Source organism: Sodiomyces alkalinus (genome assembly GCF_003711515.1).
Source record: "Sodiomyces alkalinus F11 unplaced genomic scaffold SODALscaffold_10, whole genome shotgun sequence".
In the NCBI taxonomy this organism is placed as follows: Eukaryota; Fungi; Ascomycota; class Sordariomycetes; order Glomerellales; family Plectosphaerellaceae; genus Sodiomyces; species Sodiomyces alkalinus.
Window position 1 is genome coordinate 1,378,087 of NW_021167088.1, and position 23,529 is coordinate 1,401,615.

Sequence of the window (23,529 nt, forward strand, 5' to 3'; positions counted from 1 at the left end):
AGCAGGAAAAATAAAACCCGAATGAAGAAAAAAAAAGAAGAAAAAAGCCGTGATCATGTGTTCATCAATGCACGTTTGGCAGCCTGCTCTGAATTCTCAAGCTACATCTCTAGACGCCGGAGCCCGAGCCCTTTTTAGTGACCAACCCAGTCGAAGTCAACGACCCATGCCCTCGACTCTTCCCCTCGGTTCACTCTCTCTGAGCGACGGAGGAAGTAGTCAAGAAGGACGCGCGTTGAGGGGGGAATCATGCCCTGAGGAAAATTTGCCGAATGCCAAGCCCTTGTTGTTTAATTTCAAGTATACCCCTCTCCCTTCCCTCTATTCAGAGAGAGATTTCTCCTGTCCTGACAATAAAGTCCACCCATCGCATCGCCCTAATAGTCGGTGGCAACGGTCTGGGGGAACTCAAAGGTGACGCCGCGGCCGGTGAGCTTGCGGTAGACCTCGGAGTAGGTGTCGAGGCGGTAGTCGACGCCGCCGCGCTCCTTCTCGTCGAGGATGACCTTGAGGAGCTTGTTGCCGTCCTCCTTGGTGCGGAGGCGCTTGCCGACAATCTCGACGGGGTAGACCAGGTCGGTGAGGATGGCGTCGTGAACGGCGGTCAGGGTGCGGCTGTAAGGGCGCTTCTGCTTCTGGCTGTTGCGGGCGCGGCTGGAGCGCTTGGGGCGGGGGAGGATGCGGCGCGAGGCCAGGAAGATGACGTGCCTCTCGGAGAACTTCTTCTCGAGCTCACGGGTGAGGCTGTGGGAACGATTCGGCGTCAGTACTTCCCTTTTTTTTTCGTTTATACATCCTATTTTGAAGGTCTTTGCAAGTTTTCAGGACGAAAGGGCGACATACCGCTGCTGGACTCGGTGGAAGCCCTGCAGGGAAGGGACGGGGACAAAGATGACAATTGCCTTCCTGCCGTGGCCAACCTCGATCTAATCAAGACCAGAAGAGTCAGCGTGCGAGCTCCAGGACGAACCTTGGACCGCTTCCCGTCCTGTTCCACTGTTGGGATGTTCTTTTTCTTTTGTTCTTTTTTCTTCTTCATCTTCTTATCGCTCCTCCGCCAGACCCAGCGCGACTCCGACCCCACAACAAGCGGCATGTTATTTCTCCCGTTTCAGAGATTGAATCGACCAAGAGAAGACTTCATGGTGCCATCGCGCTCAGGTGGGGGGTATATGACATCGCAGTTGGTTCGCCCGTGCGTGGGATTGCGTCGGGTCGGTCGTCGCGTGGCAGGAGTTTGGTCGAATATCGACATCGAAGGAACAGAAGACAGGATGGTCGGCGGTCCTTAAGAAACCGGTACCGGTATTTGCTCAAGTAAATCTCACCTCACGGGCAGACACGATCTGTAGAGGACGAAGGGCGACCTTGAGGTCGGCGGTGTTGGACTCGAGGTCGTACAGAGCCTGGGCGATGCTCTGTTCGAGCTCGGAAGGGTTGGCCCGCGAAGGGCTGTTGTGGGCGATCTTGTTCAACGCGGGGCCGCTCATCTTGTCTGTCGTGGTCGGTCGACGGGGAGGGTGATGGGTTGATGGTTGTCGTGAGGGTTCGTGGATGGCCGTCGAGGTGGGAAAAGTTTTGGGAAGGTGTGAATGGAGGGCTGCCAATTGGGGAGTCGCTAAGATTGGGGTTTTCGAGCCCTGATAGTGGGGCCTCACGTTGTGGGCTTGAAAACGGGGTGGACTTTGAGCTTACTAAGAACAAGGTGTTCGGTGAATGTGTACCTAGTCTCACCGAATAACGGTATCTTATCAAGGGCAATCGCGACGGGAATCTGCCTCTTCCGCTTCTCAACCTCGAACATTCCCCTTCCCTTCCTCTCTGCCACACCTCTACGAGCAAGAGAAAACGAACTATCTGCCCACACCGGGTTGCTAGGGTTGCTTTCCATTCTTTTACTCCATTTTCTGCACATAGTTACTTGTTCTGGTTATTATCCTTGTTGCTGATCCTGAATTCCCGATTCACTGTTCAGCGGATAGCCCTCACAGTCCTCACTTGCATCAGCAAATGCTTGTCTGATACCCAGACGAACCTCGTTTGCCATGGTCAATCAAAACGTTCCTGATCGGGTCAGATTATAGTGCTCAAGAGCAACTGTGAAGAGGAGTAGGGACTATCCGTCATGCATCATACCCAGCCTCACATGGTGCTCAGCAACCACCGCATCCCCTCCCAGTTCTCAACAACCGTAGGAAGAATCTGATCCGCCGGCAAGACAAACCCACCGCCAGCAGCATCAGCAGGACTCAGTTCGTAACCCCACGACAACTCGGCCCCCGCGACATCATACACATAGTCCATACTCCCACCGCTCGCCGCGTAGAGCACATCACACACCGGCCCGGCGGTGTACTTGGACCCATCCACCGTCTCCACCACCGCCGCCGTGCCGCGGGCGAGCTCCATCTGGCGCTCGTAGTTCTCGACGCGGGCATCGCAGTCCCCGCCGTAGGAGAGGAGGATCAGGTGGCCGTAGCTGTGCCAGTCGATGTACAGCTTGATGCCGCCCTCGTTGGCGGCGGCCACCGCGTCCGTGAAGGCCACCAGGGACTGCATCTCGGGCGTGTCGCCCGGAGACAGGCCGCGGAAGGTCTCGGCGCAGGGGCTGTCCGAGGCGCCGCCCGTGACGTTCCAGAAGTGGGGCCAGTTGCGGTTCACGTCTGTTCCGGTGCAGCGTTCGGCGTCGCGGGGTTGGCGGTTCTTGCGCCACATGCGGTCCGTGGTCTGCGTGTGGATGAAGCCTGGATGGGATTCGTTGATTCGTTCGTGTCAGACGACGTCCAGTGGCGAACGGAAGATTGAAGGGAAGATCTAATCAGTTGAGGGCTTTGATTCAGACATACCATCCGGATTGACCACAGGAAGGATATAAAAGTCGTAGGCATCGACTATGGCCTTGACGTCTTCGGTGCCGTCAAGGTAGCCCGAAATGAGCTGGTACAGCAGGTACTCGACCGTCTGGGCGTCGCAGTTGGTTGACCGTTAGCCACATGCACCGTTCCAAGTTCTTCGTCTCGTCTCTTGGTCTTTGGCCTCAATTCCTACGTACCATGGTGGTGATCCACTCTCGCGCATGGACAGTACCGTGCCAGTACACGGCAGGCCTTCCGCCCTTGCCATTCTCTCCCCAGAAATGAATGCCCTGGATAGGACGGCCCTCGTACGACGCGCCGGCGGTCACAAGCTCCGAGTTGTCTGGGAAGGCAAGGTGCAAGTCCTCCAGGAATTGAAGGTGGTCTTCATAAGGGTGGTAGTTGTCGAACCACTCGAGGCCGGGCAGGTCGGCGCTTTCGGTTGTCCGCAGATAGGGCCGGAGGGGACCCTCGGAAAGGATGTCTTTGCCCAGGTCCTCGTGCACTACGGCAGCGTCGAGGCCGAGGGCGTCAAAGGCGGAGATGTCCTCGGGGGAGACGGCAAGGTCAAGGTGGTCGATGGTGCCCGGGCTGAAGTTGACGAGACGCAAGTTGCGGATCTGGGATTCGACCGTGGCGACATCGGCGTGGGTGTCGACCCTGTAGACTCTGTAACCGTCGTACGAGACGCTGGGGCCGCGGGGTGCGACGATCCGTGCGGACACCAGAGGTACGGCGACAGCTCCAAGGCCAACGAGGAGCTTCATCGTGATGGTGGTAGGGTATCCGTATGACTGGCACTTCGGTGGAGAGAGAAGACCACAACACCACAGCTAGTTGCACGGTTCAAAGGAAGATCAAGGATTGAAACCAAAATTGTGGAACAGCATGGCAACGTCCTTAATAATGGAAGGGGGGAAGCCATACTTACGATCCCATGGGACCGCCCTTCCGACCATCCATGCTCCCTCGGCCCGCGCCCCCCCCCCCCCCCCCCCCCCCCCCCCCCCCCCCCCCCCCCCTACGATCATCAACACCGTAGGTCCTATCACATGCGCTCTCGAGAGGGAATGCTTGGGCTATAGCTCGGGTCATTTGGCGAAAAAAGGCAGGCGATAGATCCAAGTCCCAGTTCTACCGGCGATCTTTGTTTTACACGAATAAAAAAAATAGGGGGTTGTCTCATGCTGATGCCGATCCCTCCCGGTATTTGCTACGTGCCCGGGGCACTCCCACAGTCCCGCTTGTTGGAATGCCTCCTCGAGAATTGCCCGATTCGGCTCATATTTGTTCATCATGTGGTTCAATGTTCTTTTCGGGAATTGTATCGTTGCACAAGGACCCCCAGACATGACGTCCATGAGATGTCTCGGGATCCGAGCACACAAGAAGAGGTTTGCTCCATGTTTTCCAAGCGCAGGGCCTGAAAAGATACTATATCGCGGGTCACTGTCGTGCTGCATGATACAGCTTGGCATGGTGCCCAAAAAAAGCATGTTGTCGTTGCTGTCGGCGCATCCATGATCCTATGATGTTGCCAGTCGTGAGGGCAGATCCTCCATATGGGTTCAAGCGACAACACATCCCCGAGAAAGGGAATCGCCTTCTGCCAGTTTACGAGAGTAACTTGAGCGGGTGATTTGAGGACATTCAGACGAAAACGCTAGAGGATGCGCGAGAGTGTCTTCAACAGATATATAGAGCTCGTGAGGATAAGGCACTTGCCGCACTTCTCGATGATGCTCATATCAGGGATGGCGCATCTTCCATCGACCGTGAGACGCAGCAGGAACAGGCATACTTATACACCAAGATACGTATGACGATATGACCTCAGCGAGCAACTCACAATGTCCGGTGCTGTGGTTTATGTCTTTATAGTGAGGACTTCCAGAGCGGCTTCAGGTCTCAACTGCATGCAGTGACATAATGCACCTTGATGGAGAGTGTTATCATTGGGAAGATATAACGAAGGAACGCAATGCAATGTGGGATTCTCTTGTCAGGAGAATTTGTTCCGTTCAGCACCCGGTCCCCATAGGGACAGGAGGTTGCGCCATGCATGGCAGGAAGCACTTGACGACATGGCAACAACGCAAGGGACCATTGTTGACGGCCAGGGCCAAGATCGCATGAGAGGCAGAGAGAAAGAGTGGCACCAGCATGTAAGAACACCATGCAGCAGCAGAAGACGGAGACAGGACTCATGTCGTCATACACACCAGCTATTTCATGGAAACAAACAAGCCATGGATAGCATGAAGCTATACTACTAATGTCAAACAATCTAGGGAATGGCCCACCACCTCTCATGCACCTGGCGAAGGTCAACCGGCTCATCGGGCCTCTGCAAGTACGGCGTCATGTCAGACTCAGGGTCCAGCTCCTGTTTCGTGCACCCCTGTCCAAGATACCAAAAGAACGGATTTCCCTGGGTCTCGGGCAGATACTCGTACTCCCAGTCCTCCCACCTCGGCTCGCGCTGCAAGATGGTGTTGAGCGCCGCACTCCCGGGGAACAGCCCATGAATCCTGGCCCCCGGCCGCCCACCGTTATACCACGAGCTGCACTTCTCCGACAGCACCGTCGTGGCGAAAAAGGCGTCCGACCACTCCGTAAAGCCATCAGCGGCCTTCTTCCGCGGCTGCATCGTCAGGATGCCCTCGCGGCTGGCTTTGCGCAGGATCCGGGCGTAGTACACCACCTGGTTCTCCACGTTGTGCGGGACCGTGCCGGAGCGTCCCGATCCGGTCGGGCCGTGTACGAACAGGAGGTTCGGGAACCCGGGCGAGGCGGCGCCGAGGTAGCTATAGGGGAACCCGTACTTGCCGTCCGGCTTCCACAGGTCCGCGAGGTCCTCCCCGAAGGCCACGATGGGGAAGGGCGGCGCGCCGTCGACGTTGGCGCCCGTGGCGCAGAAGATGGCGTCCACCTCCCGGTGCGTCCCGTCTTCGGTCTCGATGCCGGTGGCGGTGAAGCGCCGGATCTTGGTGCGGATGTAGTCGACGTTGTCCGAGGTGATGGCCTCGAGGTAGCCCGGGCCGGGGGTCAGACGGCGGCAATGGGGCGAGAAGTCCGGGATGAGCTCGCCCACCAGCTCGGGCTTCTTGGCGGCGATGCGCGCGTTCATGTTCTTGGTGAAGTTCTCCCGCTGCTGGTCGATGGAAGGGTGGTTCTTGAGCCAGCCGGTGAAGTTGCGGTAGTATTTCCCCTCCATCTCCTTCCGGAACGTGAGGTACGACTCTGGGTCCTCCTTGAACTGCCTCCTCCGCTCTTCCGACACGGGAATGGGGTCGAGAGAGGTGTCGTCGCCCATGAAGGAGGCAGTGACCCAGGTCCTGTTCCTGGCGTAGTGGTCCACGCGCGCGGCGACCCGTTGTAAGTGCGAGGTCAGCTGGATGCCGCTGGCGCCGTTGCCGATCACGGCGACCTTCTTGCCCTTGGGGTCGAAGGTGGGATCCCAGTTGGATGCGTGGCGCAACACGCCCTCGAAGTCCGATAGGCCGGGGTACGCCGGCAGCTTCCATGCGTTGAAACGTCCGATGGCGCTGAGGACAAAGTCGAAGGCCTCGGTTCGGACATTGTCCGACTTGAGATCCCGGACGCTGACTTGCCATACCGACTTGTATTCGTCCCGCTTCAGCCCTTCGACGTTATGCGAGAGTTGGAGAAGCTTGTACAAGTCGTATTTCCGGGCAAGGCCTTGCCAGTACTCGCGAATCTCGGGGCCTTGAGCGAACTGCTCGGCCCACTGGGTGTTGTAGTCGAAGGTTGCTTGATAGACGTGTGCCGGGATGTCGCAGCGCACGCCAGGATAAATGTTCTCGAACCAAGTGCCGCCCTGGTACAGTCTTAGACTGCCGTTCATGTGTGGTGTGAATAATGGGGGATATGGAGTCATGGACCATAGGAGGACACACCACGTCAGAGTTCTTCTCGAAGATTGTGAGTTGGATGCCCGGGACCTTTGCAGGCAATAGGATGCCGGCGAGGACACCAGACAGCCCTGCGCCGACCACAGCAACACGCAGCTCTCTCGGCTCGTCAATGTAGCGGTTCAGAAGTTGACGTCTTGGGTTTGCATAGTTTGGAGGCGGGATGATGGGCTTGGTTGAGATTTCCACTGTGACAGCATGAGGGGGTTCCGGAATAGGGGGCGCCTCCAGGACGTCGACGGACAATGCGTGATAGTCGCCCATGATCAAGGACTCGCTTTCTCTGTACCGAGCTTTGCTTTTCTTCCAAAGGAAGCAAAGGTTCTACTCTTTCGTCAATGAAAAATATTTGGTTCAGCGCATATCTTTCGAGGCAGACGGGAACCAGAGACTCGGAATCAAGGAGCATAAAAGAGTGAGGAGAAGCAGCCACGATATTCACGAAATCCAACCAAGACGTCCATCTTCTTATTCCGTCATCAATAGCCGCGACACAGAGCTTTACTAGACCCCTCGTAGCTGTGTTGTACGATAAACTATTGTAAGACTCCGCCGGCCGAAGCACGCCTCTCGTGATGTGGTGAGCACGCCATTCTCTCCACTCCTTGGGGCATCAACGCCCAACTGTCCGGCGCCGATACGGACCTCACACTGCCATTTTCGGATACAATGACTTTTAGGTTTTACAACGTGAAAGCAGACAGAAAAAAAAAAAGGCGGCAGTTCCCTTAACGTTGGGACGTTGACCGTTGAGCCCCTGCCCCTGCCCCTGCCCCTGCCCCTGACCCCCTTTTCCCTCGAGCCTGGTTCTTGGTGTCGACTTGACCAGAATAAACGGATCTTTCCTTCACTATAAATACCATACCCTGGTCCTGCAGTAGATGCATTCGTTGCATCACTTTGAATTATAATGATGCCATGTCGTCGAATATCAGAAACCTCTCATCCCTCGGACCCAGAAGTCTGGGTTGCGTGGGCAGCCGAGGATGTGACTATGGCGGCCAGCCAGCCGCGCTATGCACGACCACGAATCTCTGTCGTCTGTCATATGGGGGCTCATGCTTGTCATAGCTGCTTCTTCAGGCGAGATTGACTTGAATGAGTCTGTCACAACATCGCCATCCTCGAGGCTGGCGTCCAGGGGAGATGGATATATATTGAAGGGAACTCCGTGAAGCTCTCAACTGAATCCGATGCATCGTCAACTTTGTCTTGCCCAGGTCGTCATTCAATATTCCAACCGGGTTTCTTATTCTTTCAAGTCATTTCTGCTGCCATTGATCTCATATGCTTGTCACAATGCCGGCTCCAACAACGAAGAGGAAGTGGTACCAGATCCAGTGGTATGCGGACACCGATACCCCTGAAGAGCGCAAGTTCATCATCAAGCTCGATGCTCTGATTGTCCCCTATGCTGTTCTCGCCTACTGGGTGAAGTACATTGATCAGTCGAATCTCAGTACGCTTTCATTCATTCACTCCCTCCCTTGGCAAGCCCCGTGCCCCTTTAGGCTTCATGTTTCATACTGACTGATTGCAAGACAATGCTTACGTCGCTGGTCTCAAGGAGGACCTCGGTTTTGAGGGAAACGAGCTCGTACAGCTTCAGACATTCTATATCATCGGCGCTGTCACTGGCCAGACCCCCTTCTTTTTTCTGCTTACCTACATTCCCCTCCATTGGCTTATCCCCTTCCTCGACATCGCATGGGGAATCTTCACTCTGCTGCAGTACCGCGTGACGGGCTATGCCGAGCTGGCAGCCTACCGGTTCCTCGTGGGGTGGTTTGAGGCTGCATTCTTCCCAGCCATGCACTATCTATTCGGTATGTTGATATCAACATGACCTACTTTCTTTTGTCTTCGAGGCTTTGCTAACTGCATGTGCTAACTTCTGCCACCCTGGCCCACCCAACCAGGCTCGTGGTATCGCGGCGACGAAATCGCCCGCCGCGGCGGCGTCTTCTACACCGGCCTCTCCCTCGGAACACTGACAGCAGGCCTCATCCAAGCCGGCGCCTCCGCCCGTCTCGACGGCGTCCACGGTCTCAAAGGCTGGCGCTGGATGTACATCATCTGCGCCATCATCACCATCCCCATCGGCATCCTCGGCTACTTTGTCCTCCCCGGCACGCCCGACCAGCCGAACCTCCGCGTCCTGACCAAGCACGACGTGCAGCTCGGGGCGTCCCGCCTGGAGCGCGCGGGCCACGAGTCGCACGGTAAGTTCAAGCTCAGCGACCTCGGCTCCATCTTCGTCAAGCCGCAGTTCTGGGCCATCATCCTCGTCGACGTGCTCTTCTGGAACGCCGGCGTCCATACCAGCTCCGGCTCGTTCCTCCTCTGGATCAAGTCCCTCGGTCGGTACTCGCAGGCGCGCATCAACGAGTTGGGCACCATCGCCCCCGCGCTCGGCATCTTCTACACGTTGTTTATCTGCTTCGCCTCGGACCTCGTCCTCGGACCCGCGTGGGCCATCACCGTGGCGCACGTCTGGAACATCATCGGTCTGGTCATCCTCGTCATTTGGAACGTCCCCGAGTCGGCTACTTGGTTCGCCTTCTCCACCATTTATGCCTCGTATGCCATGTCGAGCGTCTTCCACGGCTGGGTGAATACGCAGCTGCGCTCTTTCCCCTCCCAGCGGGCTTTCACGCTCGTCTTGATCAATGCCATCTCGCAGTCCTCGACCGCGTGGACGCCGTTGCTGGTCTACCCCACGGTCGAAGCCCCCCGGTATCCGAAGGGTTTTGCCTTTACCCTCGGTTGTGCCATTGCTCTCATCATCGCTACCCACATGCTACGCTTGTACCTGAAGCGGCGAGAGTGAGTCGTCCCCTTGTTCTCGTCCCCCTTTTCCATTGACGCATCAAATGTTATTACTATTGTGTGGACTGCGTACTGACAAAGCACGATTAAAAGTCCCGGTGCTGAGAGGACCACGCTGCACCCACTTGTTATTGAGGCGGAACCAGCTCATGTAGAAGCTGGCGGCAAGGGAAAGGGGCTAGGGGCTGGAAAAGACGACAGCCAGTAAATCGCCCGACGATGAACTTGGTGGATAAAAACAGGGGGCAGTATAGTGCACGACAACGGGAATAAGCTAGAAGGGCTTCCTGAGCTGAGCTTGGTGTGAAAATAGGGCTGGAATCCAGTAACGGGACTATATGGAGAAGACGAGCAGCTCTGCGGCTTTTAGTTGGCCATGATACAGAAATAGCACAGGAATACTAGCACCTATATTACAGTTACACCTTTCCGCTCTGCACCTCTGCACCCCGCTGACCAGAATTAAACAGGACCCTGCATGATGGATGGATAGGTGCTGCTGCATCCAACACGTCGCCCACCGTGATGCATATAAAACTTAAGCGAAGTCACGTTGGACCATGTGATAAATTAATTCCCACACTGATGCCTGCTCGACTTTCAAAACATGTGATGCGAGTCCTGAGGATCGCATCCTGGTGCTTATGCTGTCCCTGAAGGAAGTCCCTTACCCGAAGCATCCAAGTTGGCATACGCTGTATTATCTTGATGCCACCGAGCTAAAGTTCAGACAAGGGTCAAGGGAGAGCTGTGACAAAAGAAAGAGAAAACACAGAAAAGAAAAGGTTAGGAGGCACCCAAAAGCCGTGCCGTTCGTGAAGACCGGACCCCCGCCTTACAACCTACACGTTCGAATGAATGGAGATGGCATCATGATCACCAGCTATGGCGCCAACTCGATAGCTTCAACTCGGACCGCAACCCCTGTCTAATAACCTCTTACCCCACGCCAGCTCCCACGCATATGGGCAGACCTTGACAAACCAACCTGATCGCGAATTCGACGTGACAAGGCGTCATCAGAACCATAATGGCATGTTGAGGGACTGGCCAAGGACGAAGCAGTTTAAATCCTTGGTGGATATCAGTCTTGTCACTGCGCTGTTAGTAGAAGTAGGGAGAATTCAGAATCCAGTCCTCCCAGAGTCCCAGTCATATTGAACAACATCACCTACCGTCCGCAAACATCCCCTGAACTCACATCACGATTCACCGAAAGACATTTGACCTACACGGTCACCCAACGTCGTGCTAAAATATACAATCGTTTCCGCCATGACGACACTACCGATTGTTGGCGACTCGGGCGCCGGCTCAGAAAAGCCCAGCATCAACAAGAAGATCTTGCTCAATGCGTTCGACATGTCCACCGTGGGACATCTTTCCCCTGGACAATGGAAGGTAACAACATGAAGCAAATGGCCCCCCCTTGATTCGTTCCCCGGGACAAATGCTTACTCGACCGACGACCAGAACCCCACGGACAAGTCGGCGACAAAGCGAGATCTGCATTACTGGATCGAGCTGGCCAAGCTCCTCGACAGGGGAGGCATCAATGCCTTGTTCCTGGCGGACACGTATGGTGGGTACGACACCTATGAGGGCAGCTTGGACAACTGTATCCGTCGCGCGGCACAATGGCCCGTGACTGATCCGACCATTGTAAGTTGAGTCTTGTTGGACGAGGCATTCCCGCGTGCGTACTTGAGAGCGACAGACTCGCTGACTGAACTATCTCAGCCCATTTCCGCCATGGCAGCTGTGACGAAGAACCTCTCTTTCGCCATCACGGCATCGACGTCTTTTGAACCTCCTTTTTTGCTTGCGAAGCGCTTGTCCAGCCTTGATCACTTCACCAGGGGCCGCATCGGATGGAACATTGTGACCTCCTGGAAGAAGTCCGCTTTCAAAGCCATCGGTCTCGACAACCCTATTCCGCATGACGAGAGATACGAACAAGCTGATGAGTATCTTCGGGTTCTTTATAAGTAAGTTCATGTTCTCATCTTGTCCTCCACCTTTTTTTCTTTCTTTTTCTTCTCTTTTCTTTTCGTAAACTGCGACGACTCACATGCCAATCACTTTGCAGACTATGGGAAGGCTCTTGGGCAGACGACGCAGTGTCTCCCGACCCCGAAAACGACAGCTACGCAGACCCCGACAAGATCCGAACCATCCACCACCACGGCAAGTTCTTCGACCTGGACACCAGACACATCGTCGACCCCTCCCCGCAGAGGACACCCTTCCTTTTCCAGGCCGGAACCTCGTCCGCCGGGTCAACCTACGCCGCGACGCACGCCGAAGGCGTCTTCGTGTCGGCGCACTCCCCCGCGCTCCTCCGGCCCAAGATCAAGGCCATCCGGGACCAGGCCGCCCGCCTGGGGCGCGACCCGCAGTCCATCAAGCTCTTCGCCACCTTCACGCCCATCCTGGGCAGGACGGACGGGGAGGCCAAGGCCAAGCACGAGGCGCTGAAGAAGCACGCCTCCACCGTCGGCGGGCTCGTCCTCGTCAGCGGCTGGACCGGCATCGACTTGTCCAAGATCCCGCTCGACCAGGAGATCACGGCGGCGGACTCGACCGAGGCGAATAAGGTGCGCAGCATTCTGGACGCTTTCACCTCTACGAGCGAGGATGCGGTGAAGTGGACGCCGCGGCTCATTGCCGAGCATGCTGCCATTGGAGGTCTGGGTCCCGTCTGTGTTGGTAGCCCCCAGACTGTGGCTGATGCGTTGGAGTACTGGGTCCGGGAGGGTGACTTGGACGGGTTCAATATTGGATACGTCACCACCCTTGGCACGTTTGAGGATGTTGTTGATCTACTCGTACCTGAGTTGCGCCGGCGGGGCTTGTATGCTGAGCAGCCGGCTGAGGGGGAGACTTCCACGGCACGGGAGAAGGTTTACGGGAAGGGTCAACAGGGGCTACGGAGCGACCATCCGGGGTCCAAGTACAAGTATGGTGTGTACGAGGAAGCGGATTCTAAGCCGCCCAACGGCGATGTCTCCAAGTAGATTCACTCTAGGTATCCTACTTCAAGAAATAAAGCCAGGAAATAAAATAAATTCTAAACACCACTATCATGATGCTGTCACGATGGTTCGTCTTATTCTTGATGAGCGGTAAGCGGGTGTCTAGTACGCAGAGGGCGGTAGCCGGGACTCTCCGGACTCGAACCCCGCGTTTACCGCTGGCAAGGTACCTACACGTGGCCCACATGCCATTTACGGCCGAGTAGGTCCGGGATCCACATGTGGGTCCCGGACGTCCTCCGGGTCCGTGAATCCGAGCACCTGGCTTACCCCCACGGTCCTCCATCCTGTGCCCGAAAAACGCATGTCTGCTAATACTACTACGCTAAACTCCAGCAACCTCATGCATGTTTAGTTGATTATTCCTCGTTTCTTATCGCACTTGGCGTCAGGGTGTTGACAATTGTCGGAAAACAAGTGCCATGCGTCATGTTCGTGAGGTATCACGCCATCTTCAAGGCGTTGGATCTACTCAAGCACGTAATTCTACAACCTCCACCTTCAATTCAACCTATCTACCCTGTCTCCGAGCCCGAAGCAAGGAGCAAGGTGGATTAGAAGAGAAGAAGATGGGACTTTTGAAGCGATTTCTTACATGTAGTTTGCCGGTCTAGACGAGTTCGAGTTTCCCCCCCAATTAATGATTAGGCCCATGGTTCCAGTGATCCAATTTCATCATTATACGAGTCCCGCTTCCCGCACAACTGACCTCAGCATCTGACATGTATATCAGAAGAAGAAGTGTCCTTTTGGCCCGTATTACTGCATCCTTACATTCTCCTGAACGACTTGAACGGAAGAATTCGACCATGACTCCCACACAACTCCCAACATCTCAAACGGTCCTGCTGCTTCATGGTCCCAGGCAGCCGTACGATGTTACAACGGGATACCCCTTACCCGAACTGCAAAATGGCCGTGAGATTCTCGTCCAGACAGAGACGTTGGGATTGAACCCAATTGACTGGAAAGCACCGTACGTTTCCTCGTGCTGATGCACGATTCACACTCCCCCTTGAGTTGAATGTGTAAAAGTTGGCTGATCGACATCTCAGGGACTTCAACTTTGGCATCCCCGAGTTACCCTACATTGCTGGTCGCGAGCTTGCGGGCCGAGTCGTGAAGACTTCACATTCAACACAGAGATTCAAAGTGGGCGATCTCGTAAGCCAACTCCCAAGATCTTATGCGGAAAAGAAACCACAGTCCAGACTAACTCATAAACAAACAGGTTCTCGTCATCTCAACCGACTATCGCGACCTTCGCAAGGCCGGCTTCCAACAATACGTCGTATCTTTCGACTTCAACACTGCCCGCATCCCTCCCAATATTTGTTCACAAGCCGGGGCTACAATAGGGGTTGCCTACGTAGCGGCCGTGTTATCGCTGGGCATCTGCATGGGTGTCGACTTTTCCAGCGTCCTCGATGGCCCCAACCTTCTACAAATAGTACGGTCTATCGAGCCAGAGGCCCTGCCCGAGGATATCAGGCGAGAATGCCGTTCCGGAATCGACTCACATGATAAAGCCGTGGCGGGAGACTGGATAGCAATATGGGGTGGTAAAGTTGATCTGTCCCAGTGTCAGTACACTCGCCTTCTGACGCACCGTCCAGGCTCATCCACCTCAGCCAACCTGGCCGTCCAACTAGCAAGGCTGGCAGGCCTCCGCGTCGTCACCATCGTCGACAAAGCAAAGCACGGGCTGCGGTTATCCAACCACCAACTCCTCAAGCCCGACCTCCTAGTCGACAGCCACGACCCCGACCGTGCCGTCGCAATCATCAAGGCCAATGTCGGCAAGAATCTCCGCTTTGCCCTCGACACGACGGGGCGGGAATCCGCTCGGTCTCTCTTGGCGGCGCTCTGGAAACCGTACGGTGACGCGGTGCTGGAGGACGGTCGGGCCACGCCGCCTCCTAGTCCCCCTGAGACCCCGCGGGGGTCGACGTCGCTGTCGAGCCACCTGATTGGGCTGACTGGCTTGCCCAAGGAGTCGGCGCCGAGTGGAGTGGTGTATCACAAGGTTCCTATCAAACTGTTCCACGAGGTACCCGCGGTTGGGGAGTCGTTGGTGTTGTGGTTGGAAAGGTTGCTGGAAATGGGGAAGCTTACACCGCCTGAGATCCTCGCATCTGAGTCTGGGTTTGACGGAGTTAACAGGGCATTAGACAGGATGAGGAAGGGAGATATTAGGGGGGGTCGTATGGTTGTGAATCTGACATAGTAGAATCCAGGGGAAAACAGAGCGTCATATCACTACGGAGACCTGAATATGTGGAATGTATCGTCGGATACAACTGCCTTCTCTGAGCATAATAATCCTTGTGTGAAACGAAAACCCAAGATTAATCTAATAGCCGGAAGTGTGGTCGATTGGGAGAGGGCCTGGATCATCCTCCCCCCCCCCCTGTTGGAGGGGTACTGCCTTGAGATTACGTGTTGACCTGTCTTGTGATTGAGAGCACGACCTTGGTAATCTTACTTTCATGGCTTTATCTTTAGATAAACGTTGTAGAGTTCAGCTCTAAACTATTCAATTACCATGGTATCACGACCTCTAGTTTGACTCTAAGTCGTAACACTTCCTGTTGACTTGGATCCTCCGGAAGGATCGGAATCGCCTACTATTAGAGACATATAAATCGCCTCGTCCTGAACAGATGAGCGCTCTTAGTTGGAATTGTGATATCGGGACATAGCGCCCCCTGTTAGAGCTCCTCTCCTCCGGATCCTTGTTTGCTTCTAGGCTGTTGCTCTACTGTTCCCTCCTAGTTGGTTACAAACCGATAATAGTCAAACGGCAGTAAAACTCAAAGCACATGCAGGTTTTCAAACTCGTATTCATTGTTCCAACAATAGCTGATAGTTTGCGCAAGCAACTTAGACTGCTTATAAATAGCAGGTCCCAATCTTCGTTTAGGATAACCTGTAACAGGTTTTATCAACTACTACACCCCCTTACACTGTTTACTAGGTTAAATCTTATTAAAGTAGTAACTATTAATATTATCATAGAACAACGGCGCTCACGATGATGAGCACCAGGCCGGCCGGTGTCCGGCCTGGGAGGTAGTAGAGGGTACTACCAACCTAAGCAGCCTCCGTCCTCCTTACCGGCGCTATGCCAACAATTTTGTCAAGTGGACTTCACTGGCAACTCTCCAGTATTTTCTATGCACAACGAGAGTCGTACAACATATCAGTAAGCCCTACCGTTGAAATCGGCCAATGTCTTCAGACTTTAACCCTGGCAACAATATGCAGACTTATCCGGGTCGTCAGCGAATCAGCGATGTCGTTGGGGCTTTTCAGAAGTCCCAGTGCTAGAAGCACCAGATTTTGTCAAGCGACGACGAAGTTCGATACTCGGTTTCTGATTTCTTTATTACATGTACGGCGTTTTATTATATCGACGTTTTCATAGTCACTACGCGTTAGATCCAGGATCTGATCGGAGACCGCGAATGCGCGATATCCCATGATACCCATCGCCATCCGTCCAGCGAACCGGCCTAACTGAACACCACAAAAAATATAGCCAACAACCAAAACCGGAAAGGAAGCTGGAAGCAGTACGCAAGGATTTGAAGGGGAGCAGCTGAATGGATATTAGTCTTGTGCGGGAATGTCGGTCAGGAAGCATGGAATCTTCGACGGGATCAGATACAACATTCGCCTGGACAAAGCGCTGGAAAAGAACCATCGGTTCGGCAGCAAGGGTTTCGATGTCGAACGATGGAATGTTCGCCGGGCCGAGGAGGCTCGCCAGCCTACGTTGGAGCACCAGGATCGCATGGACTCGTGGAGGGCAACATGGGCTACAAAGAACAGGAACCTTGGTGGGAAAACTACCTTAGCTAGGTACTTTTGTAACAGATTTCATCAAACTGATACGACCCCTTATTACGTAATTCCACAAGGTTGAATTCCGACAGTCAGACACGACATAACTAGCCACGTGACTCCATTTTGAGACAATCCAAACGACACGTCGCGACTTGCAAGTTCGTATTGAACCGTTTGACGAAATCTACCTTACTTTCTTGCTTGCCCCGAGACCGCGTACTATGTCCCGGCATCTGGGCATTCTGTTGTCATGGTATGCAAGTTGCCCGTCCCACATTCCTCTTCCCCGTACTAATGGCGATGGCCCATCAGAACGTCTCGTACAACTCGGCCTTACGGCAAAGCAGAGCCCTCCGGTCCGACATCGACCGACTAACAACCACATCCCAAGACCAACTCCTCACGCCCGCCGAGATTGGCAGCCTGTCCGCATCGCTAGCGTCCTTCTCCAAAACCATCGACGAATACAACCACCTGGCCCGCCAGGAGCTCGTCCCCAAGAAACAAGATGAGGCCTTCGAACGAGTGAAGCGGTTCAAAGACGACCTATCCCGTTTTCGGGGCCAAGTGGACGGCTTGAAGAAGCAGCGCGAAGAGGCGGCGCACCAGAACAATCGCACCGAGCTGCTCGGCCGCCGCCCGTACACGGCTGCGACACCCGAGAATCCGTACGCGCATGCCACCGCCTCGAGCGCGTCGGCGAGTTCGGTGCAAGCGAGAGCAGCTAACCCGTTCGGCGGGGCGGATAGGGCGTCTAGCAGTGGAGGCGGCGGCGGCGGGTACGGATTCGGGGCCGGCGACGCGACGAGGGAGCAGCATGCACTCCGCGAACAGAGCTTCTTCGCTAACACCAACGCATCCCTGGACGAGTACATCGCCAGAGGACAGGCGGTGCTGGGCGACCTGGGAGCCCAGAGGGATGTGCTCAAGAACACGCAGAGGAGGCTCTACTCCGTTGGCAATACGCTCGGCGTCTCGGGCGACACGATCCGCATGATTGAGCGACGGGCGAGGGAAGACAAGTGGATATTCTGTGCTGGAGTTGTGGTCTTCTTTCTATTCTGCTGGCTGTGTCTGCATTACCTGAGGTAGTTTTGCGTTTCTTAGACGAGTGTTTAGGAGCGGGGCGAATGGCGTTTGGGTTGGGCAACGCGTGGTGTTCCAGTTTGAAAAGGAAAAAGCGTTCCTGAACTAGGGGTTCTTCCCGAAGCTCAGCCCTGCAATCGTTTGTGTTGTCTTGGGTGTACCTTGATGATTTACTTCGTACACTGGGGATATCTCGGAACGTGACGGCATAAGACTTGGGATCGCAATGTCGGAAGTACTCTGTACAAACTGGCTGGTCTATTGCATCTATGCCTACTCGGTTCGTACTGCCGGCCACTGCTCATGAGGGGTCTGGAGCAACGGGGCCTGTGGTTTTTTTCTTCTTTCCTTCTTTTCTTTCTTTTTTCCTTTTCTTTTCATAACCCCTCCACCCCCCCCCTTATGTTCGTAGACGACCATCGTAGTCGGTAAGTAAGAAACGTCGAACCAGAAGCGTAAGGTACCTTGCCCAATGAAAACGACGATACCCCGTTAGAATCACGTGAACTTCTAACCGTCGGCTAATCCCCGGCAATCATTGGAGGAGGACCCCAACCGCCCGCCCTTGCGGGAGCTACGCAGCGGTCCAGCGTCCAGGGCCCGGGGTCTGGAGCGTCCCCATCTCCCCAGCCTCTCACCGTAACATGTCGCTCGGGATCTCCGCTCCACTCACCACCCCTACGACCACCAGGCTGCATACCCTTACTTTCTCATTTATTATGACATGACTGTGCCCAATCTGCCCCATCCCCAGGATCCTGCCTTGCCCGGAGTGCGTACGCCTGTCCTTAACAGCGTCTTTGCATCGCAGCTCCGACCAAAACGCGACACTCCTCACTCTGCGGCATAGGTGGCGATCGTCCGCCCTCCTCCACCTCTCTGAACCGCGGTCATTCGCCCGAACGATCTCACATAGGTACCGTCGTCCCCGCTCGCCTCCCAATGTCGGACGACGAGTTCTCCGGGACCGGTACCTCCAGCCTCGGCACGTCCGCCAACGCTGCAGATCGCGACAAGCGCGCGCCCCGGTTCAGCTGGACGCCCGCCTACGAGGCCACCTTCTTCCGGTCCCTCTGCGAGTCGGTCCAGCTCGGCCTGCGCGAGAACCACAGCTTCAAGGTCGAGGCATGGGACCGCGCGGCGGTTGCGTTGCAGGAGAAGCACAGCGCGTACCCGACGAAGAGTCATCTCGTCAACAAGTCCGACAATGCGCGCAAGAAGTTCCGCCTCTGGCGCGGGCTACGGGAGGATGCTGACTTTCTCTACAACCCGACTTCCAGGACTGTCACTGCGACGGAAGAAGCCTGGAAGGCGCACATAGAGGTGAGTCCTCCTCTTTTTTTTTTTTTTTTTCTTCCCGAGGTTTGGAGGCCCGAGACTCCGAGTTTCGTCTCGCCAAATTTCGTCGACATTACGCTGTCAATTCTGGTATTCCCAACATCTCCCGGATTCACACCTAATTTTTTTTTTTTTTTTCACTTTGGTTCTTTTTCTTTTTCTTCTCTTGTCACCTCGACACATCAGCCGTGTTCTACGCGCTACTGGTTAACTAATGCGCTTAACCCCTACAGAAAGAGCCCTTGTCACGAGCCTTACGAGGCCGACCGTTTGAACACGAGGAATACATGGAGATCTTGTACCCAGACGTTATTGGATCCGGTGGCGCTCCTAAGCGGATTATGAAACCGAAACGGAAGGGGCCAGATATGATCCAGGGCTCGGAGGAGCCAGAAATGCCCGGGACGGGGATTCTGGACCTACAAGTCGATTCGCCCTATCGTCCGCCCTCGCAACAAGGCATGCCGCCACCGCCCACACCACCACCACAGCAACGCCAGCGCCAACAACAACAGCAGCAACAGCAACAACAGCACAGCCAGAAACAGCAACAGCAAAATCAAAGTCAAAAACAACAGCAACAGCGACCATCAATAAGCCATCCCGGTGCCCCCCCCGCCCGCGGCCAGGTGCATGTACCACAGCAGCAGCAACGTCCAACATCTACCACCCTCCCACCCCGCACACACATTCCCGGAACGAGCGCGCTCACTCCGCCCGAAGAAACGGCTACACACGGGCGGAGAAGGTTCCCAGGCGCGCCTACCCCTCAGCAAGCCGTCGCCGGCGACACAGGGAAGACCTCATCAACCGCCGCGGGCCTCTCCTCTAGCACCAATAGCAGTACGGGGCAACCCCCCGAAAAGCGTCGCCGGACAACCACTTTCGCGCCAGGGGGCGCAGCGTCCTCGGGTGCTCGTGCGGGCTCCAGCACAACCAGCGGGAACAACGCGGCCAACACCGAAGCGGCGACAGCATCCGTGGCCATGGCCGGGAAGCAGCTTTTCGAGGACGGCCTGCTGAGGGTCGCGGAAGCGCTCAAGGCGCGCGCTCCGCCGCGGTGGCCGGAGCAGGCCATGGACATTTTCTTTCGGGATTTCGCCGACGAGGACATGGACCTCCAGCTTAAGATTGCGGAGAAGGCGCTCGCGGACGAGAATAAAGCCATGGTGTTTTGCAAGATGCCCCCTGCATTACGAAGGCACTGGGTGAAGAGGTTGAGAGAGTTGCATAACAATCGCGTGGTATGATACCCGGGACGTGGGAAAGTTTCAAGCGGACTCGAGATGCATTCGCCGTTTAGAGATTGAGCCGGACTTTGCGTGGGCGGTTAGGTGTTTTTGGAGTCTAGCGTTTGGACGGTCAGTGTGGGGGTTTGTCTTCTTCAACAGGTCTTTTTTGTTTGTTTGCAGAAAGGGTGGCAAGGCCAACGGGGGTTAGGTTTCATCACGCATACCATCGCTGCATGAATTCACGAAGTTACTTCTCTGAAAAATCCCACTCAAGGCGATTTGTGATCCGACGATGCCGACTACCTTGCTGAAACTGGGTTGCTCGAGTCGCGGCAATGCCAAGAGGATAACGCCGGCTGGCTGAGAGCGGAACGCATGTGTAACATTAAGTAGACCTATGGCCGCAAGTGGAAGTGCAACCCTAAATAAACCCGTAAAAACAGGAAGAGAAAAAGAAGTCGCGTATGCGAAATGGTGTGCTCCCTTTCAGCAGAGGTGGTGAGAACCCCCAGTCGGAAAGATTCCGATTCCGTCGACAGCATTAACATTGATCTCTCTCTTCAATCCCTACCGTTTCGTTTTATACAGGTACCTGTGAGGACCAAAATGTTAGCAAAGCATGGCCAAAGAAGGCGCGAAGTGGCGCGCAGCCAGGTTCGATCGCGGGTGCACGAGGCAAAAGGCAATATCTCACCTCCCAAGAATAGTCTCCCCGACTCCGATAAGGCCAAGAATACCGACACCAACACCAACGTGTTCCCAGTTGAGACGTCCGCGCTCGTACAGATGCCACGCCTTATATCCAAGGAACCCGCTGAGACCGACCACACCCACCAGGTTCGTGATGACAAGGGCGCCGGCACTCCCGTCGCTCAGGGCGGCGAACTGGCGCGTCAGCCAGTTGTCGGCCTGGCGGCCCTTCTCGACGGCCCTCTTCTTGGCCGCTCGGGCTTTGGCGCGGGCCTCTTCCTTTTCCTTCTCCCCCTCTTCCTCGCGGCGGATGCGGTCTGCCTGGGTCTCGGTCTTGATCTCCTGCTCCTTGTAGTCCGAGGGGACGGTGCGGACGGAGGGGGCGTCGACGTCTACCAGCGAGGACGTGGAGGTTTCGACGTCGGTTTGGATGGAGGGAGGCACGGGGGCAGCAGCCTGAGGTACGAAAGATGGGTTAGTTAACGTTGCGCGACGAATGGTGCCAGTTGGGGAGGAGAGGAAACGGGAGGGAGGGGTGAAGGTTGGCGTACCTCTTCCGCGGTCTGCTTGGGACCCTTGGCGGCGACGTCGGCCCAAGATTCGGACACTGCTGGCGCGTTAGAACCAGCTGAACGATGGTCGATAGGGTAGGAGGCGCACTCACTGGTAGGATGGGATGATGTGGTCAAAGAAAAAGGCACGTGGATGCTTTTCTTAGGTGGTAAGTCAAAGCTGTGCGACAGATGGTACTTGGGAAGTCGACGCAAAGGTCAGAAGGAACGGAAGGAATATAGGCGGTGATGTTTCTCTCAGCTATTTAAGTGGTGGAGAGGGAGAAAAGGGAAAGGTTGTTATTTGCTAGGCAATGTTTTAAAGGTCGGGGTTTGGGGGGTTTGGGGGGGTGGTTGCATGGAAGCCGTTGTTCCATGTCCCCAAGGGACTTCGTCATAGGCGCAAGCTAAGCTGGGAACTTGTTACTGCGTCTGGCAATGACGTCTGCAGATCGTATCTATCCCCACTTTGGGGACCAGAAATGCACCATAAATGCACCATAAATGCACGGATACAGTAAGGTACCGAGGTACTACTCAGAGGTACCCGTACGAGTCAGGTACCATAGGTACCTTATGAAAGCAGCACCGCAGGCGACCCGGTATCCGGTCAATCCTCACCCGTCCCGAAATGACCCGTATCGACAACGTGATGCTTACTGCAAGGGCCTCAAAATCTCCCAATGGCCTAAGGTACGAAACGCAGCACCATGTAAGGTACCTAAGGTAGGTAAGGTAGATAAGGTGGGAAAGGTGATTCGTTATCAGATTGTTAGTACAGGTGGCAGGCTAGTACCTACATTATGAATACATGTAAAATCCCCCAAGGGACAGGCTCAATGTATGCATCTACAGCTCCCCATCCAAGTCTATTCCCAAAACGCCCGGCCTTGATGCTACATGACAATTTACTCCGTCTTCACAACCACGTCCGTGGCGTCTGGTGCTCGGTCCTCCTTGTCCTTGAAGGTGTTCTGGGCCTGGCCTGACTCGGAGCGGTCTTGTGTCTCGGGTGTCGCGGGGGCTTCTCCGTTCGTCGCCTCTTCTCCGGTCGAAGAGCTGGCCGTCGCAGACTCGGGCAGCGAAGCATCATCACCATCCGTGTTTTCGGCAGCCGCACTCTCGGCATCGCCGTCCTCACCCGCTAGCTCGGCATCGTAGACCTCGGGGTACTTCTTGAAGCACTCTTGCATTCCCCTGTACCGCTGTTAGTGGATGACCCTATTTCTAGCGGACGCCACCATGCAACCGCCAGCCGTCATGGAAATGGAAATGGGGAAATGGAAATGGAAGAGGGCCGTACTGGAACTTATCAATGCAGTCCATCCCCTTGGGCTCTTCCTTGGAGTAGACAAAGCAGCTGAACGCCGCCTTGAACTCCTCTCCGCAGGGACCATGCGCCATGCCCCCGAGACACGGGCAGTCCCAATTGATCTCGCCCGTCTCGGGGTTGAAGGCGCCCTGCTGACCTGCCTCCTCTTCCAGAGCCTCCGGGGAACCAGGTTCAAGTAGTTCGCGCGTCTCGGTCGGCTCCGCGGGGCCGGCATGGTCGTCGGATGTTTCAGTCGGGGTCGGCTCGGGTTCCTTGGCCTCCTTGGCCTGGAGACCGGCGGGCTTTTTTTGTCTCTTCTCCTCGATCACAGTGTCGACGGTCTTCAAGTCGGACTCGGGGAACTGGGGCGGCGCGGGTACGGTATGAGCTAGATGGCCCCCCATGAAAGAAGTCAGCAACAGTAGACTCGCGCAACGGGCAACGGGCAACGGGCAACGGGCAACGGAAACATCGGAATAGACGCACGGGGTTGGGGTTCTTCGGCGAAGATAGGGCTGGTGTTGTAGTAGTAGACGGCCGCGGCAGCCAGTCCCCAGCGCACCATGGTGCTTTTCCACGTCCTCGGCTTGTCGGTGGGTGCGGTGGACGCGAACCGGCGGCCGCCTGCGGAGCGGAGGCAGGAGTGACGGAGTGCGCTCGCCGCGCGCGGCGTCGACCGCACGGCTTGACGATACATGGCTATGCTTTAGATGAGATGAAATACACGACAGAGGAAAGCAAGTAAGGGATTGACTGCAGACAAGCACGCGGCGGGTCGAACTATGATGCGTCCAGGGAAAGAAAAGAAAATTAAATT

At 55.5% G+C, this 23,529-nt stretch overlaps 10 protein-coding genes across 10 annotated transcripts; 6 read left to right on the forward strand and 4 right to left on the reverse strand.

Moving 5' to 3' along the window:
- Nucleotides 1-377: 377 nt before the first annotated feature.
- Nucleotides 378-1,490, reverse strand: SODALDRAFT_282723 (ribosomal protein S7e; the record flags this gene model as incomplete). The annotated part of the gene is made up of 3 exons (XM_028608356.1): nt 378-744; nt 844-926; nt 1,329-1,490. The coding sequence occupies 3 exons, from the start codon at nt 1,488-1,490 to the stop codon at nt 378-380; spliced, it is 612 nt and encodes a 203-aa protein (XP_028463885.1).
- Nucleotides 1,491-1,830: 340 nt separating this feature from the next.
- SODALDRAFT_346178 (carboxypeptidase B) lies at nt 1,831-3,707 on the reverse strand. The gene is made up of 3 exons (XM_028613242.1): nt 3,053-3,707; nt 2,847-2,961; nt 1,831-2,744 (listed from the first exon to the last, which is right to left on the reverse strand). The coding sequence occupies exons 1-3, from the start codon at nt 3,620-3,622 to the stop codon at nt 2,143-2,145; spliced, it is 1,287 nt and encodes a 428-aa protein (XP_028463886.1). The 5' UTR covers nt 3,623-3,707; the 3' UTR covers nt 1,831-2,142.
- Nucleotides 3,708-5,142: 1,435 nt separating this feature from the next.
- Nucleotides 5,143-7,054, reverse strand: SODALDRAFT_283515 (4-hydroxyacetophenone monooxygenase; the record flags this gene model as incomplete). The annotated part of the gene is made up of 2 exons (XM_028608415.1): nt 5,143-6,696; nt 6,776-7,054. 2 exons carry the CDS (start codon nt 7,052-7,054, stop codon nt 5,143-5,145), a joined length of 1,833 nt encoding a protein of 610 aa, XP_028463887.1.
- Nucleotides 7,055-8,089: 1,035 nt separating this feature from the next.
- On the forward strand, nt 8,090-9,620 carry SODALDRAFT_316374 (MFS general substrate transporter; the record flags this gene model as incomplete). Its single annotated transcript, XM_028609313.1, has 3 exons — nt 8,090-8,249; nt 8,332-8,616; nt 8,710-9,620. The coding sequence occupies 3 exons, from the start codon at nt 8,090-8,092 to the stop codon at nt 9,618-9,620; spliced, it is 1,356 nt and encodes a 451-aa protein (XP_028463888.1).
- Nucleotides 9,621-10,894: 1,274 nt separating this feature from the next.
- Nucleotides 10,895-12,636, forward strand: SODALDRAFT_282918 (bacterial luciferase-like protein; the record flags this gene model as incomplete). Its single annotated transcript, XM_028608368.1, has 4 exons — nt 10,895-11,020; nt 11,093-11,281; nt 11,360-11,607; nt 11,709-12,636. The coding sequence occupies 4 exons, from the start codon at nt 10,895-10,897 to the stop codon at nt 12,634-12,636; spliced, it is 1,491 nt and encodes a 496-aa protein (XP_028463889.1).
- Nucleotides 12,637-13,463: 827 nt separating this feature from the next.
- SODALDRAFT_352906 (GroES-like protein) lies at nt 13,464-14,881 on the forward strand (the record flags this gene model as incomplete). The annotated part of the gene is made up of 4 exons (XM_028613615.1): nt 13,464-13,630; nt 13,710-13,818; nt 13,886-14,237; nt 14,271-14,881. 4 exons carry the CDS (start codon nt 13,464-13,466, stop codon nt 14,879-14,881), a joined length of 1,239 nt encoding a protein of 412 aa, XP_028463890.1.
- Nucleotides 14,882-16,639: 1,758 nt separating this feature from the next.
- Nucleotides 16,640-17,970, forward strand: SODALDRAFT_300393 (transport protein BOS1). The gene is made up of 2 exons (XM_028608883.1): nt 16,640-16,756; nt 16,816-17,970. The coding sequence occupies exons 1-2, from the start codon at nt 16,754-16,756 to the stop codon at nt 17,593-17,595; spliced, it is 783 nt and encodes a 260-aa protein (XP_028463891.1). The 5' UTR covers nt 16,640-16,753; the 3' UTR covers nt 17,596-17,970.
- Nucleotides 17,971-18,225: 255 nt separating this feature from the next.
- Nucleotides 18,226-20,603, forward strand: SODALDRAFT_352908 (hypothetical protein). Its single transcript, XM_028613616.1, has 2 exons — nt 18,226-18,912; nt 19,161-20,603. Exons 1-2 carry the CDS (start codon nt 18,532-18,534, stop codon nt 20,175-20,177), a joined length of 1,398 nt encoding a protein of 465 aa, XP_028463892.1. The 5' UTR covers nt 18,226-18,531; the 3' UTR covers nt 20,178-20,603.
- SODALDRAFT_57674 (hypothetical protein) lies at nt 20,405-21,745 on the forward strand. Its single transcript, XM_028615494.1, has one exon. The coding sequence runs from the start codon at nt 20,631-20,633 to the stop codon at nt 21,330-21,332; it is 702 nt and encodes a 233-aa protein (XP_028463893.1). The 5' UTR covers nt 20,405-20,630; the 3' UTR covers nt 21,333-21,745.
- Nucleotides 21,746-22,143: 398 nt separating this feature from the next.
- On the reverse strand, nt 22,144-23,504 carry SODALDRAFT_316381 (hypothetical protein). The gene is made up of 3 exons (XM_028609314.1): nt 23,199-23,504; nt 22,704-23,100; nt 22,144-22,597 (listed from the first exon to the last, which is right to left on the reverse strand). Exons 1-3 carry the CDS (start codon nt 23,407-23,409, stop codon nt 22,309-22,311), a joined length of 897 nt encoding a protein of 298 aa, XP_028463894.1. The 5' UTR covers nt 23,410-23,504; the 3' UTR covers nt 22,144-22,308.
- Nucleotides 23,505-23,529: the final 25 nt, after the last annotated feature.

Coding starts and splice junctions, on each gene's coding strand:
- SODALDRAFT_57674 (XM_028615494.1), top strand. CDS start 20,631: ATGGTGTGCTCCCTTTCAGCAGAGGTGGTGAGAACCCCCAGTCGGAAA.
- SODALDRAFT_346178 (XM_028613242.1), bottom strand. CDS start 3,622: ATGAAGCTCCTCGTTGGCCTTGGAGCTGTCGCCGTACCTCTGGTGTCC. Junction 2,962..3,052: donor GAGAGTGGATCACCACCATG/GTACGTAGGAAT, acceptor TGCGACGCCCAG/ACGGTCGAGTACCTGCTGTA. Junction 2,745..2,846: donor TCCTGTGGTCAATCCGGATG/GTATGTCTGAAT, acceptor AATCCCATCCAG/GCTTCATCCACACGCAGACC.
- SODALDRAFT_352908 (XM_028613616.1), top strand. CDS start 18,532: ATGTCGGACGACGAGTTCTCCGGGACCGGTACCTCCAGCCTCGGCACG. Junction 18,913..19,160: donor CCTGGAAGGCGCACATAGAG/GTGAGTCCTCCT, acceptor TAACCCCTACAG/AAAGAGCCCTTGTCACGAGC.
- SODALDRAFT_316381 (XM_028609314.1), bottom strand. CDS start 23,409: ATGTATCGTCAAGCCGTGCGGTCGACGCCGCGCGCGGCGAGCGCACTC. Junction 23,101..23,198: donor CGCCGAAGAACCCCAACCCC/GTGCGTCTATTC, acceptor GGGGCCATCTAG/CTCATACCGTACCCGCGCCG. Junction 22,598..22,703: donor GACTGCATTGATAAGTTCCA/GTACGGCCCTCT, acceptor ACAGCGGTACAG/GGGAATGCAAGAGTGCTTCA.